Raw genomic sequence first — 13065 nt, forward strand, 5'->3', positions numbered from 1 at the left:
TTACATGATATTGGTGTCACAGGAGCCAGACTTCAATATTTTAAGTGTAACAATTTGTTTAACAGATTTTCTGAACCAGGGGTAAAATAAAGCATAGATTAGAGGGTTTAGACAGGAGTTTAAATAGAACAAACACATTACAAATGCAACAGATGAAGCACTGAGCATGGCATCTTGACCTGAGAGTGTGACACAGTAATATGGGCAGAGACATATTAGAAACACAATGATAACAACACTGATGGTCCTTACTGCTTTCATTTCAGACTTCTTAACATTTGTACTTACTGACCCCTCGTGTGTCAGAGCTGCAATATGTGACCGCAGGGCACGAGCTTGAGTCATAGCCACAACAAATATGTTTAGATAAAGAACTACAATCACAATGACAGGACCAATAAAGGACAACAATAGATCTGCAACTCCAAAAGCATGGCCAACAACAACCACACACTCCCCATAGCAGGAATTATACCTGCCAGGTTGCACCAGGTTTTCTTTTAGCACAAGACAGTGGAAGACTGAAGAACAAATCCAACACAGATAAACACATGCTTTTGTTCTTTTTGGGGTGACTTTGGTAGAGTAATGGAGAGGGTAACAAATAGCCACATAACGGTCAATTGATATGAGAACCATGGTTCCTACTGACGCAGAGGTAATAATGTAGTCCAAGAGAAAATACATACTACACATGAATTCACCAAGAAACCAGCAACCATCTATAATTATAATTTGAAATAAAATCAGGAGACCCACCAGGCAATCAGAGACAGCCAAAGAGAGGAGGAGGAGATTGGTGGGGGTGTGCAGCTTCCTGAAGACAAAAGACAGCGACACAGTTATTATTATTATTATTTGTAGCAACAAGTGCAATTTTATACAGATATATATATAAGAGAAAAACAGACATTACTACCGACACACATTTCACTTATACTCTAATATGTTATCTTCATTTTACTGATCCACAAAACCTGATAACCTTATCTATGACAAAATTATTACTTGAAATGTGAGATGGAGATGATGACCAGCAGATTAAGAGTCACAGTCAGTAAAGAGATGGAGGACAATGTAATATAAATGAGTATAGATACTGAGTGAGGTCGTATGGGCTTCCTGCAGGAGAAGTTAAGAAGCTGTGGAAAGCAGAGTTCAGTTTCTTCAAACATTTCCATCATTAGTAAAAAGGAAGAGATAGTTTGCTGTGGAGTTCCACCACCTTTCTGTCTGAAGCTCTTTGCCATATCCTGACTTATTTACTTTCCTGCTTCACATTGCTCCTCCTCCCTTACCTCTGGTGGTAGCTGTTGTTGGAGTGAATAGCTAAATGTTGTCATTGTTGTGTTTAAATTTGTACACCTTGTCTTAAACTGCATGTTTAAATGTTTTTCTGTATAGCTGATGCTATAGCTATAGCTATAGTGTTTAACTGCAGGCACATTCTAAGTAAGGTTCTGGTTTCCTTATTTAGTGAGGAATGTTTACTTCCTGCCCTTTATGGCCTCACCTGTGTTTGTATATGGTGGACCGTTAAAGGAGATGAGCCATATACAGGGGTGAGGGGAGATGACCCTTTTATGACCAGCAAGAAGTCACGTATACACACACATGCATACACACACACACACACACACACACACACACCTATACACACACACACACACACACACACACACACACACACACACGCACGCACACACGTATACACACGCACGCACCCACACACACACACACACACATGCTCACACATGCATACACACACACCACACGCAGTGCTTTTAACTGTTATGATACACACCATCTATGGTTTTGCAATGGGTGTTTGTGTAACTGTTTGTCACTGAATAAGAGGCAGCATGGGGACACTGGTAGTTGAAGTTGACTGGGATCAGGTGAGGAGCTTTCAGGTCCAAGAGCTGACCAGGCTTCCCTTGTGCAGCAAGTGTAAACTGACTGAGAAGAATTGTCTTGCTTTGTTCACGGTGATAAGTCTCTGAACCAGCGGGGCCTGCGAGTGCAGACCCAACATTTATTTGGTCCTTCAGAGCTGGATCCCAAGAACTGGCCTTCCACCGAGGAGGGGGGAGGACACACCAAAGTCTGTCGACAGCCAGGACACCCAGGGCGCCTGATGAAAGCCCCGGAATATGAATTTGTGGCCAGGATTGCACAGGACCAAGCTGAAGAGGAGAACTGCCACAAGACTGCTGCAAGGGGGAGAGGAAACCAGAGTGGAAGGAGCAGGTGAGGTTGTTTAGTGTGGGAAATCAAAATTGGGTTAGCAAACCTGGGAGAAAAACTGACTGCTGTAAGTGGGAAAATTGAGAAGGTGTCTGAAGCACTGCAAAGAGAAAGGTACAGAAAGTCACACACACAAACAGAAAATGCATTAATCCTACTAACACATACACACATACAATAAAGCTCATGAAGACCAGACAGCATCATAAGCATGTGTTTCTGTTTTATCATCTTGTCCGGTTCACGTAGTGAGATGAAAAGTGATATGTAGACTAGTGGACTAGTATTATATTAGTAAAAATGACTGAATTATAGTAGGGGTGAACAGAATGCTGGAGAGGGGTTCTGAATGAGTGAAACTAATAGATCATTGAGTTTCTTGTTTCTCATGTGTGGCGAAAGTTTTAACATAGCACGCATCTGGTAACATGGGAAGAAACTCATTGTGTAAGAGAACAGCAGGGTTGTGTGGTGTGTGTGGCTGATGGATGGATAAATGTTTTGGGGATTAATCTGGCTGATGCATTTTTCTTTTGTTGCAAAGTTGAACCTTTTTACTTTCATGTTACACTAAAAGTTTTCTTTGATGATCTCTGTTATTTAAGCAGATCTGCATGATTGGAACTGAAAGCGCTACACAACATGTTGTCGGAGGAATGGTCGCAAAGTAAGCTTCTCCACATTAACATGGGCTCTGGAGAAAGTCATTTATTTGGGACACAATCAGAAAGTGAGGCTGTCTCTCACCTTTTACCTTTCCCTGTTGCTTGTCATGTGTTTCCATGGTGTATTAAGAGTTTTTCACATGCTATGCGCAGAGGTGGGTTTTTTTCTGTTCTCAAACTGATCTCCCTGTTGGAGCTCAGTCTGGGGGGAGTTCTTTTTTTCCTTGTCTTTCCTGATGTTTATTTTCCGTTGTTCCGTTCCGGGTCGCTGCTCGTGCGGCTGACCGGCCAGCTACCCAGCCTGACCTGTCTCCCCAATGTGATGTTTGTGTATTGTATGTATGGTCGGCAAGGTCAGTCTCTCAATAGCCCCTCTGGTATGAATAAAGTCTTCTGAATCCGAATCTGAATCTGTACAATCCTTAATATATTTCGTGTGTGTGTGTGTGTGTGTGTGTGTGTGTGTGTGTGTGTGTGTGTTGGGGGGCAGAGGGAGTGTTTGCTCAGGGCACCAAAAGCCCTGGACCACTGGGGATTAGGCAGTGAGTCCAGGGGTTTTTCCACCGCTGTATGACAGAGGTGAATAACATAAACCTGACCTTGGAAGCGTGTGATTTGTTACTAGGCTGCAAAGGAAGGATGGGGCAGTGGGTAGCCCAGGGGTCCAAATGGTCATGGCTCATTTCATGGGGGAATTAAGCTAAGCCAAATGGCTCCCTAACCTAAGTTGGGCAATGGGTGTGGCTTGTGGCTCAGCTGCAGAGGAGAGATAGGACAGTGATTTCAGGGGACAGTGCCAGGAGAGGATGGTTGACAATTGGTGATTATTGTTTAATCATGCCCCTCATACTTAGAAAGTGCGCTGGGACTCAGAGGAAGGAGAATTGAAGAGATGATGAGAGACAACTGTCTGCCTACAGTCTGCATGTAAACAGTTTGTGTGAAAGAACAGTGTGAAACAGCTGGCAAGAATGTCAAAAGTCAATAACACAAGTATGGAGGCCTTTCTTCCCTCACCACACTCCCTGCGGGTGGCTAATGCCCTCAGGCATCGATGCTTTGGTGGTTTTTGGTGTCCAGGGCTGGGCGCTCAGGTATGTACTGGCTCACTCCCAGTGGCTGCTTGGCTGGGCCTGGCATCCATGGCTCGGTCGAACCCCTTCGGGGGGTGGGGGGGCCCTCAGGCCTCTGGTCCTGGGGCTTAGTCCACTCCGGCGCAGCTGGGCTATGGCTCCCCACACCCTCTATGTGTTATAGTGGCGCCTAACTGTCTAGTAAAACATGCCAAACCCACAAAGCAAACAACCAGCGGAGGTACAGGCATAGATGGTGACGGAGCTAGCTGCGATGCAATGGGAACAGGGGGATGCCGAAGCTGTGGTGCTGAGCCCTCTGGTGGTAGCAAGGAGCCACTTCAGTGATGTTCGCCTGGTGATCATAGACTAGCTGGGGCTTGTGCGGGAGGACCACTGATGACACTTCCAGGGAGGTCAAATGGGGCTAGAGGATCGACCTTTCGCTTGTGCTAGGAGGCTGCATTACACAATGATAATGTGACTGCAGCCCAGCCCCAAAGAGGGAGAAGCTTGTTACTGAGCCTCGATGCTCGAGCAGTTCATGGAGGGGCAGGAACGGCGGAGGCGTGTCTTCTGCCACTAACCAGCGAGAGATATGTACAGTGTGCCGGCATGGTGCCAAGGGGGCATATGCAGGGCTATGATGGACTTGAGCTGTATGCCCGGGGGCATTGTTGGAAGCAGAGTGTGGAGGTTAGGTGTGTGCATAGAGCAATCTGCAACTATTCCACGTGAAGTCATTAATTCCAGTAATTCACTCCATGAAAGATTTTTTACTAGAGAAGATGTGACAACACTCTACGTTCGTCCTTTGACCAAGTGAATAAAAATAATGGTCAAATGGTGTGTCCTGACATAGCATCGATATTTTCACATTTTTTGATGATTAGGGAAATGTTATATCCAGTGAGTCACAACACACAGAAAGAGGACAACCAGCTGGCTTATTATACCTGATGGCTGGTCTCACGGGATATGATAAAACTCTAGACAGGCGGATGTGTGCTGGTGGTGTGCAAAAATGGTGGAAGAGAATTCCACAACCGTGGTGCCACTGCCTGAAAGGCAGGTTTTAAATCGAGTGTGTGGGGCCACCAGCAGTCTCTGAACTGATGACCTTAGAGTTTGGAAAAATGAATGCGGTTTCAGCAGGTCAGATAAATATTGGGGAGCTTGACTATGTAGGGCCCTAAAGGTTAGAACTAAAATTTTAAAATGAAACCTAAAACTTACAGGCAACTGTCCTTATTCTTTACTTGAGGATGAGAACAAACAAACACTGGTCTTGATGAGTTCAGTCAAACAATGATTTTATTGAACACACACGTGGGGAGATGTATACAGTAGCATCATCAGCATAGATCCTTGCTAGAAAGCACACTTCAAAATGGTTTTGATATGTCAGGGTTCAGCCGCTTGTGTCAGCAAATAATATAACATGCATTAGTTACAGTTAGTGACAGTTAAACAAGTTTTCGTTATCAGCAACATTTTTACCATACATGGCGTTTTCAACCGTCTTACCCTCCAGATGTTTCCTGTTGATTTGCACTTCTTATGCTTATCTTTAGCAAATCCTGTACCAACTGTTGCTATGCAGGCACAAATGCAGTTACAAGCAAAAATATATCTCACCTCTGAACTAAAACTCATCAACTGTTATTTGTGTCTGTAAGCGTGTTTGGATTGAACTTTCTGCGCTCTGAGTCACCTTACACCTTATGACCTTAAAAGGACTGAGCGCCAACTCTTAATGAGCACATTTGCAATGTGTGTATAAAAATAACTACAACTACACATTTAATAAAAGTTTTAATAAAATGCCACTAATAAAAGCCATGTTAGCAATTATGTATTTTCTTTTATTTCCACATTCCCTCTCTTGACCTTTGGAAAAAAGGTCACCACACTTTCCATTGTGTAACTCCTCGATCCATTTGGCCGCTTCCAAGCATTGCAGACATAAAAAAACCCTTCCATTGCCCAAAGAGAGAAGTCATCCAGCTCTCCAGCGGGTTGTCAATTCTTGAATGTTCGTGCATGGTTATAGATAAAGTTTTCAGCCCCGTCAGAGCTCGATTTACGGAGCCATCTGGAGCGGTGTTGTTGGGGATAAAGATACAACACAAGTCTCCAAACATGGCAGACACACCCCCTTTCTCCGCCAACAACATGTCCAGAGCCATTTGATTTTGCACTCCCATCAACGAGGTTGGCCCCAGCTGCTCTGCGAACCGCTCCATGGCGTCGCTGGTTAAGTTTGAGAGTCTCAGCACATTGTAATGGACATCATTTATGCGGTCAACATTTTTATTTGGAGTTATCCATATGAATATACTTTCAAACCCTGCAGCTATTTGATCCACTAGTTTATACTCGTTCGGAACTCCCCTTGGCACTCCTATTGAGTCGATCTAGATAGGCGAGTCGGTTCTAGGGTCATAAGCATGTGTTCCTTGTTAGTCCCCGTAGGGAAATTACTCCTCTGCATTTAACCAGTGAAGCAGTGTGGGTAGCCACCAATGCAGTGCCCGGGGAGCAGTGTGTAGGGACAGTACCTTGCTCAGGGGTACCTCAGGGTAGGCGTTCAGTGGAGTCAAACCCCCGACCATCCAATCATGGGGCAATCCTTCTACATACTGAGCTATCCCTGCCCCTAAATCCCTTGTGGTATGGCTTTTACATTTTGTCCCCAGTTAGCATGTATGTATGCTGTACAGTGCAGCGAGGAATGCCCAGACCTCTACATTGGAGAGACCAAACAACCACTTCACAAGCGCATGGCACAACATAGAAGAGCCACCTCCACAGGACAAGACTCAGCAGTCCATCTGCATCTTAAGGATAAAGGACACTCTTTCGAGGATGCCAATGTTCACATTTTGGACAGAGAGGACAGATGGTTTGAAAGAGGAGTGAAAGAAGCCATCTATGTCCACTGTGAGCGACCATCTTTGAACAGAGGCGGTGGTTTACGGCACCAACTGTCTGCCATCTACAGTGGGGCAAAAAAGTATTTAGTCAGCCACCGATTGTGCAAGTTCCCCCACTTAAAATGATGACAGAAGTCAGTAATTTGCACCAGAGGTACACTTCAACTGTGGGAGACAGAATGTGAAAAAAAAATCCATGAATTCACATGGTAGGATTTGTAAAGAATTTATCCGTAAATCAGGGTGGCAAATAAGTATTTGGTCGCCTCAAACATGGAAAATCTCTGGCTCTCACAGACCTGTAACGTCTTCTGTAAGACGCTTTTCTGTCCCCCACTCGTTACCTGTATGAATGGCACCTGTTTGAACTCATCATCTGTATAAAAGACACCTGTCCACAGCCTCAAACAGTCAGACTCCAAACTCCGCCATGGCCAAGACCAAAGAGCTCTCGAAGGACACCAGGAAAAGTATTGTAGACCTGCACCAGACTGGGAAGAGTGAATCTACAATAGGCAAGCAGCTTGGTGTGAAAAAATCAACTGTGGGAGCAATCATCAGAAAATGGAAGACATACAAGACCACTGATAATCTCCCACGATCTGGGGCTCCACGCAAGATCTCATCCCGTGGGGTCAAAATGATCATGAGAACGGTGAGCAAAGATCCCAGAACCACACGGGGGGACCTGGTGAATGACCTGCAGAGAGCTGGGACCAAAGTAACAAAGGTCACCATCAGTAACACACTAAAACGGCAGGGAATCAAATCCCGCAGTGCCAGACGTGTTCCGCTGCTGAAGCCAGTGCATGTCCAGGCCCGTCTGAAGTTTGCCAGAGAGCACATGGATGATACAGCAGAGGATTGGGAGAATGTCATGTGGTCAGATGAAACCAAAGTAGAACTTTTTGGTATAAACTCAACTCGTCGTGTTTGGAGGACAAAGAATACCGAGTTGCATCCCAAGAACACCATACCTACTGTGAAGCATGGGGGTGGAAACATCATGCTATGGTGCTGTTTTTCTGCCAAGGGGACAGGACGACTGATCCGTGTTAAGGACAGAATGAATGGGGCCATGTATCGTGAGATTTTGAGCCAAAACCTCCTTCCATCAGTGAGAACTTTGAAGATGAAACGCGGCTGGGTCTTCCAACATGACAATGATCCAAAACACACCGCCCGGGCAACAAAGGAGTGGCTCCGTAAGAAGCATTTGAAAGTCCTGGAGTGGCCTAGCCAGTCTCCAGACCTCAACCCCATAGAAAATCTGTGGCGGGAGTTGATAGTCCATGTTGCTCAGCGACAGCCCCAAAACATCACTGCTCTCGAGAAGATCTGCATGGAGGAATGGGCCAAAATACCAGCTACTGTGTGTGCAAACCTGGTAAAGACCTATAGTAAACGTTTGACCTCTGTTATTGCCAACAAAGGTTATGTTACAAAGTATTGAGTTGTATTTTTGTTATTGACCACATACTTATTTGCCACCCTGATTTACGAATAAATTCTTTACAAATCCTACCATGTGAATTCATGGATTTTTTCTTCACATTCTGTCTCTCACAGTTGACGTGTACCTCTGGTGCAAATTACTGACCTCTGTCATCATTTTAAGTGGGGGAACTTGCACAATCGGTGGCTGACTAAATACTTTTTTGCCCCACTGTATAATCCAGTTTTGAGTTCCCTCCCCAGACGCCTTAACGCCCACTCACATCCTGGGCCATCTGACCTCAGGAATTCGCATGATAAGGTGGGGCCAGGTTTCACAATGAGCTCACCCGAAACCCTGGTTGATTGGGACCCACACCCAGTTTCACACCCTGGCTCAGGCGATTAGAGGATCACCAGGCGGTCCTTTTGTCCCTCTGTGGGGGGATACTCCCACTAGGTTTAAATCTGGGACTCTCCCCCATTTGACCTTAGAACTGAAGAAGCTTCTCGGATGAGAGGTGAAACGTCTTCAAGCAACTTAAAGAAGTCCAGACGCTTTTCTTTGCAAGCTCCTTTGACTACAATGACCTGGATGACTGAGAACCTTCACAGACACGGTGACAGAGCGTCTTTCACCACTTGGTTAAAAATGCCAGGAGACAGAGCAAAGCCTTACGGTAGGCGCGTGTACCTGAGTTACTGGCCTCATACGTAAATGAAAAGATGTCCCTCAGGGACTCGTGTAAAGCGAGACAGAAAAACACGTTAGCAAGCTCGATGCACGTGAACCACTTCTGGTCCGTTGTTATTGCCGTCAGCGCTGTATAGGGATTTGGAACAGGTACAGTGTCAGTACGGAGAATGGCGTTAATGGCCCTGAGGTCATACACCATCTGCACTTCCCTTTCCGATGCTTCTCCACTAGCAAAAAGGGTGTGTTCCAAAATGATTGTGAGGGCTCAAGCACTCGTACTTTCAGTAGCCCTTCAATGGTTTCTGCAATCCCCTCTGCTTCTGGCTTGTGTCTGTACTGTGGTCTCCAGATTGGTGCCTCAGACTTCAGCTGGAACAGCACGCGCAAACAGGTCGCCAGGCCCACGTGAGTGGGCTCCGCGGACCACAGAGTGTCAGGGAGTGTTGAGAGTGCGGCCACTGCATCAGGATGATCAGTTCTCTCCCTGCCATGTGTTCTTAAAATTTGCTGATGTTCTAGTACCACTGCGTCGTTTGAAAGATAGGTGATACGATATATTTTACATGTAGGTACGTACCAAACATTTGGAATCTGTGTGGCCTGCCACCAAGCACTGTCCAATGCTCACTTGACCATTGACCCCATCTCCTTCGCCTGATGACCTTCATGGACCGCCAATGTGATATGGGGTGCAGAATCAGACCCCATTTTGTAAAAATAAACCTGGTTGACCTCCAGGTTGGATTATTGTAACTCTTTGTACTATGGTCTTCCCTCTTCTCTTCTTCTTAGACTGCAAACAGTCCAAAATGCAGCAGCCCGCCTTCTGACTGGTACCAGGAAATTTTGCCATATTTCTCCTGTCCTAGCTAGCCTGCATTGGCTGCCCATAAAGTACCGTATTCAATTTAAAATATTACTCCTTACTTTCAAAACTATTAATAAATTAGCGCCAAGTTATCTTAGTGAACTTCTCAAACCACATACTCCTGCTAGAACACTCAGATCTGCTACTCAACTACTTCTGACCCAACCCATATCTCGACTGAAGTCCCGGGTGACCGTGCGTTTGCTCTGGCTGCCCCTGTACTGTGGAATACCCTTCCTCTCGACCTCCGCGCATCTGATTCCATTGCACTTTTCAAATCACGATTAAAAACCCACTTATTCAATCTTGCCTTTCCCTCTAGTTAATATTTCTTTTATGATTTTATATCATGCACTTTTATGCTCATTTAAATTCTTGTTTGCTCTGTACCTGTTGCTTTCCTATGTATCAGTGACAGTTATCTGCTTGCATACTTAGTACTTGCTTTGGTCCTATTTCTATTATCCTCCTCCTATACTCTATCTTACTTGTTAAGCACCTTGGCATACCCTTGGTTTTTAAGTGTGCTTTATAAATAAAGTTTATTATTATTATTATTTTGTACCAAGGCAGTTGTTCGTCCGTAAATTTTACTGCTACCGCGACCACCTCTGGGCCTACATAGATGTTGTGTGAACATACATTCCAGGTCTGACTTTCAAGAACAGACGAGAATTGTTCTCGGTAGATGTCATCATCGTCCCTATCGTAAAAGAGAGCAAAATCGCGGGGTGGGGAGTAGATGGCCAGACTCTTGATCCAAGGCCTCCACAGCTGGTATTGTCTCAAAATGCCTTCCTCCACCAGCTGTCCCCAGTATATATCGGCTGTAGGTTGTGCACAGTCTTGTACCAGGTATTGGTTTTTTGAGTACATCCCCAAGCACAGGAACTGTGTTCCTCTTGGAAGGGTAAGTCCATCTGCAGAGCACATGATAGTAGCTCCCAGCTTAATGAGCAGATCCCTGCCCATCAGATTTACAGGCACTTGAGGAGACACCACATATCTGTGTTTCAAAGTCTAGTGAGATTAGAAAGCCTCAACACATTATAATGGACATAGTTAATACGATCAACATTTTTATTCGGAGTTATCCATAAAAACACACTTTCAAAGCCGGCCGCTATCTGATTAACTAACTTATATTCATCTGGAACTCCCCTGGGAACTCCTATTGAGTCAATCCAGGTGGGCGAGTCCCATCTTGGATCATACCTGTGCATACCCCTTGTACTTCTCCTTCGTCTGGGCGTCGACACATTCGTGCCCTGCTGTGGAAGGGTTCCTAGTCTACTCCCAATAAGCATCAATGGTGCACCTAAGCGCACCAAAGCACAGGTCCCCACACTCCCCAGGGGAACCTGCACCAAAAGGGTATACTGCCCACAATAATAATATAGCCCACCCCTTGCCCAGGTGCCTATTCTTGTGTTTGCGTCACTTACATTATTGGTAGTCCTGCCTGGAATCGTCCTCTGACACCAGCTTGGATCAATCCTCCCTACCGTATATCTCACTCTGTCTGTAGAGAACTCAAAACATGTATAATTATCCCGATTAGGTGTGAATGAACCTGGTTGTGTACGTTTATCAATTGGCGGATATAAACTTGACAAAGTAGTGCAATTACCTGTGTTCGCCGCCTCTCTAGTTAATCTCAACATACAATCATATCCCCACTTATCCTCTGGATACAAAGGAGCGGGTTCAGTAAACAGACGAGGTCTAGCGGTAGCACAAGCAACACAATCAACCACTTCCTGCTCTTTAGCACTTTGAGCCACCCAATCTAACCAAAGATTCCTATCACCGAAACCCGTGGCGCGCTCTATTAACTCTTGAGGTTTTAATCTAGTGTAATCAGTGGCCACAAACCAGTTCTCTCCCGAGTCCTTGTAAGTAACTGTCTCTATGGGATCCATTTGCTCCGTGAGATTCATTACCGTGTCGTTTCCTATCCGTTTAGATCCTGGATTAAATAAATTCACCCGAATTACCCCGAATGGATCTGTTCCTATTTTATCTATCCCTATGACTAGATAAAATGCACCCCCGTCATACCCCGCTTCAGGGAGTTTGCTCCATGGTCCTAGGGAAAGAGTGACAGGGTTATTCGTAACAGAATAATCTCTTTGAATAGCTATCCCTTCAAGGGCCTTTGGCACTGTTGGCTCCCATCCTATTCCTGTCCACGCAACCACATCCTGCCAAGAACACCACTGATCTGTTATATAAATGTAAACGTTTCCTTCCATGGATGGGCCCCACAACGGCTGAGGGTAGCACACCATTGGGTGATAACAAACCCACACAGCATATGTCCTCCAGCTGCTACCGTCTTCTGGGCATTTAATTACCTCACACAAATCGAATGTTAACGCCGTCGTGGACCCATTAACATACCCAAACTCGACACCGCCCCTGGCCTTGAGACAGTCATCGTTCCCACCTGAACCAACCTCCCGCTTGAATTTTCTTGACGACTTAATTGGTTTGGACTCTGGAGCGGATAGACCTCTGCGTCTGGGCAATTCACCTGTCTGCCAATAAACAAACAAACACGTTATAACACTTATTAACCCCAATATCCCCGTTATTTTCCAATTTTCCCACAGTTTCATGGTCACTGTTCCCAGGCTCTTTTACTTTTACTTTGTAATAAGAAGATAAGGTTACAAGAAGAAGAGTATAAAGTTATGAGTATAAAAATATGCGATTAACATACAAAACTATTACGATTCCTTTACACTATCAAATACTTTAGACTAGAGCCCTAGCCTATTAAGAGCCTGGAATGGATTACTTCTTGGCGTGTGACGCTCCTCTTCTTTCTTCGCCTCCACCAGGTTAGACTACTGGTGAGGACCGGTGCAGCGGAGTAGAGGATTATTCTGCCTCTATATTTCCTCCGTGTTACTTTGGGTGGAGCTCATCTCAAGTAACCTCTCATCGGCCACGGCACATTGAGAATCAGAATCAGAATCAGAAAGGGGTTTATTGCCAAATGTTGAGCAGGTTTACAACATTAGGAAATTGCTGCGGTGCTTCAGTGCAAACATAGTGTCATAAATAGCACTTAAATAGACATGAAAAAATAAAAGTAGGAATAAGAATTAAAAGTGCTACGTAGAAAGATATGTGCATG

General features: G+C 45.1%; 1 protein-coding gene across 1 annotated transcript; it reads right to left on the bottom strand.

The window, feature by feature from the left end:
• On the bottom strand, positions 1 to 1184 carry LOC146615547 (trace amine-associated receptor 13c-like). Its single transcript, XM_085373702.1, has 2 exons — positions 1009 to 1184; positions 1 to 817 (listed from the first exon to the last, which is right to left on the bottom strand). The coding sequence occupies exons 1-2, from the start codon at positions 1182 to 1184 to the stop codon at positions 1 to 3; spliced, it is 993 nt and encodes a 330-aa protein (XP_085229828.1).
• Positions 1185 to 13065: the final 11881 nt, after the last annotated feature.

Source organism: Diplotaxodon limnothrissa, linkage group LG16 (genome assembly GCF_057381915.1).
Source record: "Diplotaxodon limnothrissa isolate DT_005_m linkage group LG16, D_limnothrissa_male_GT1.1, whole genome shotgun sequence".
Classification (NCBI taxonomy): Eukaryota; Metazoa; Chordata; class Actinopteri; order Cichliformes; family Cichlidae; genus Diplotaxodon; species Diplotaxodon limnothrissa.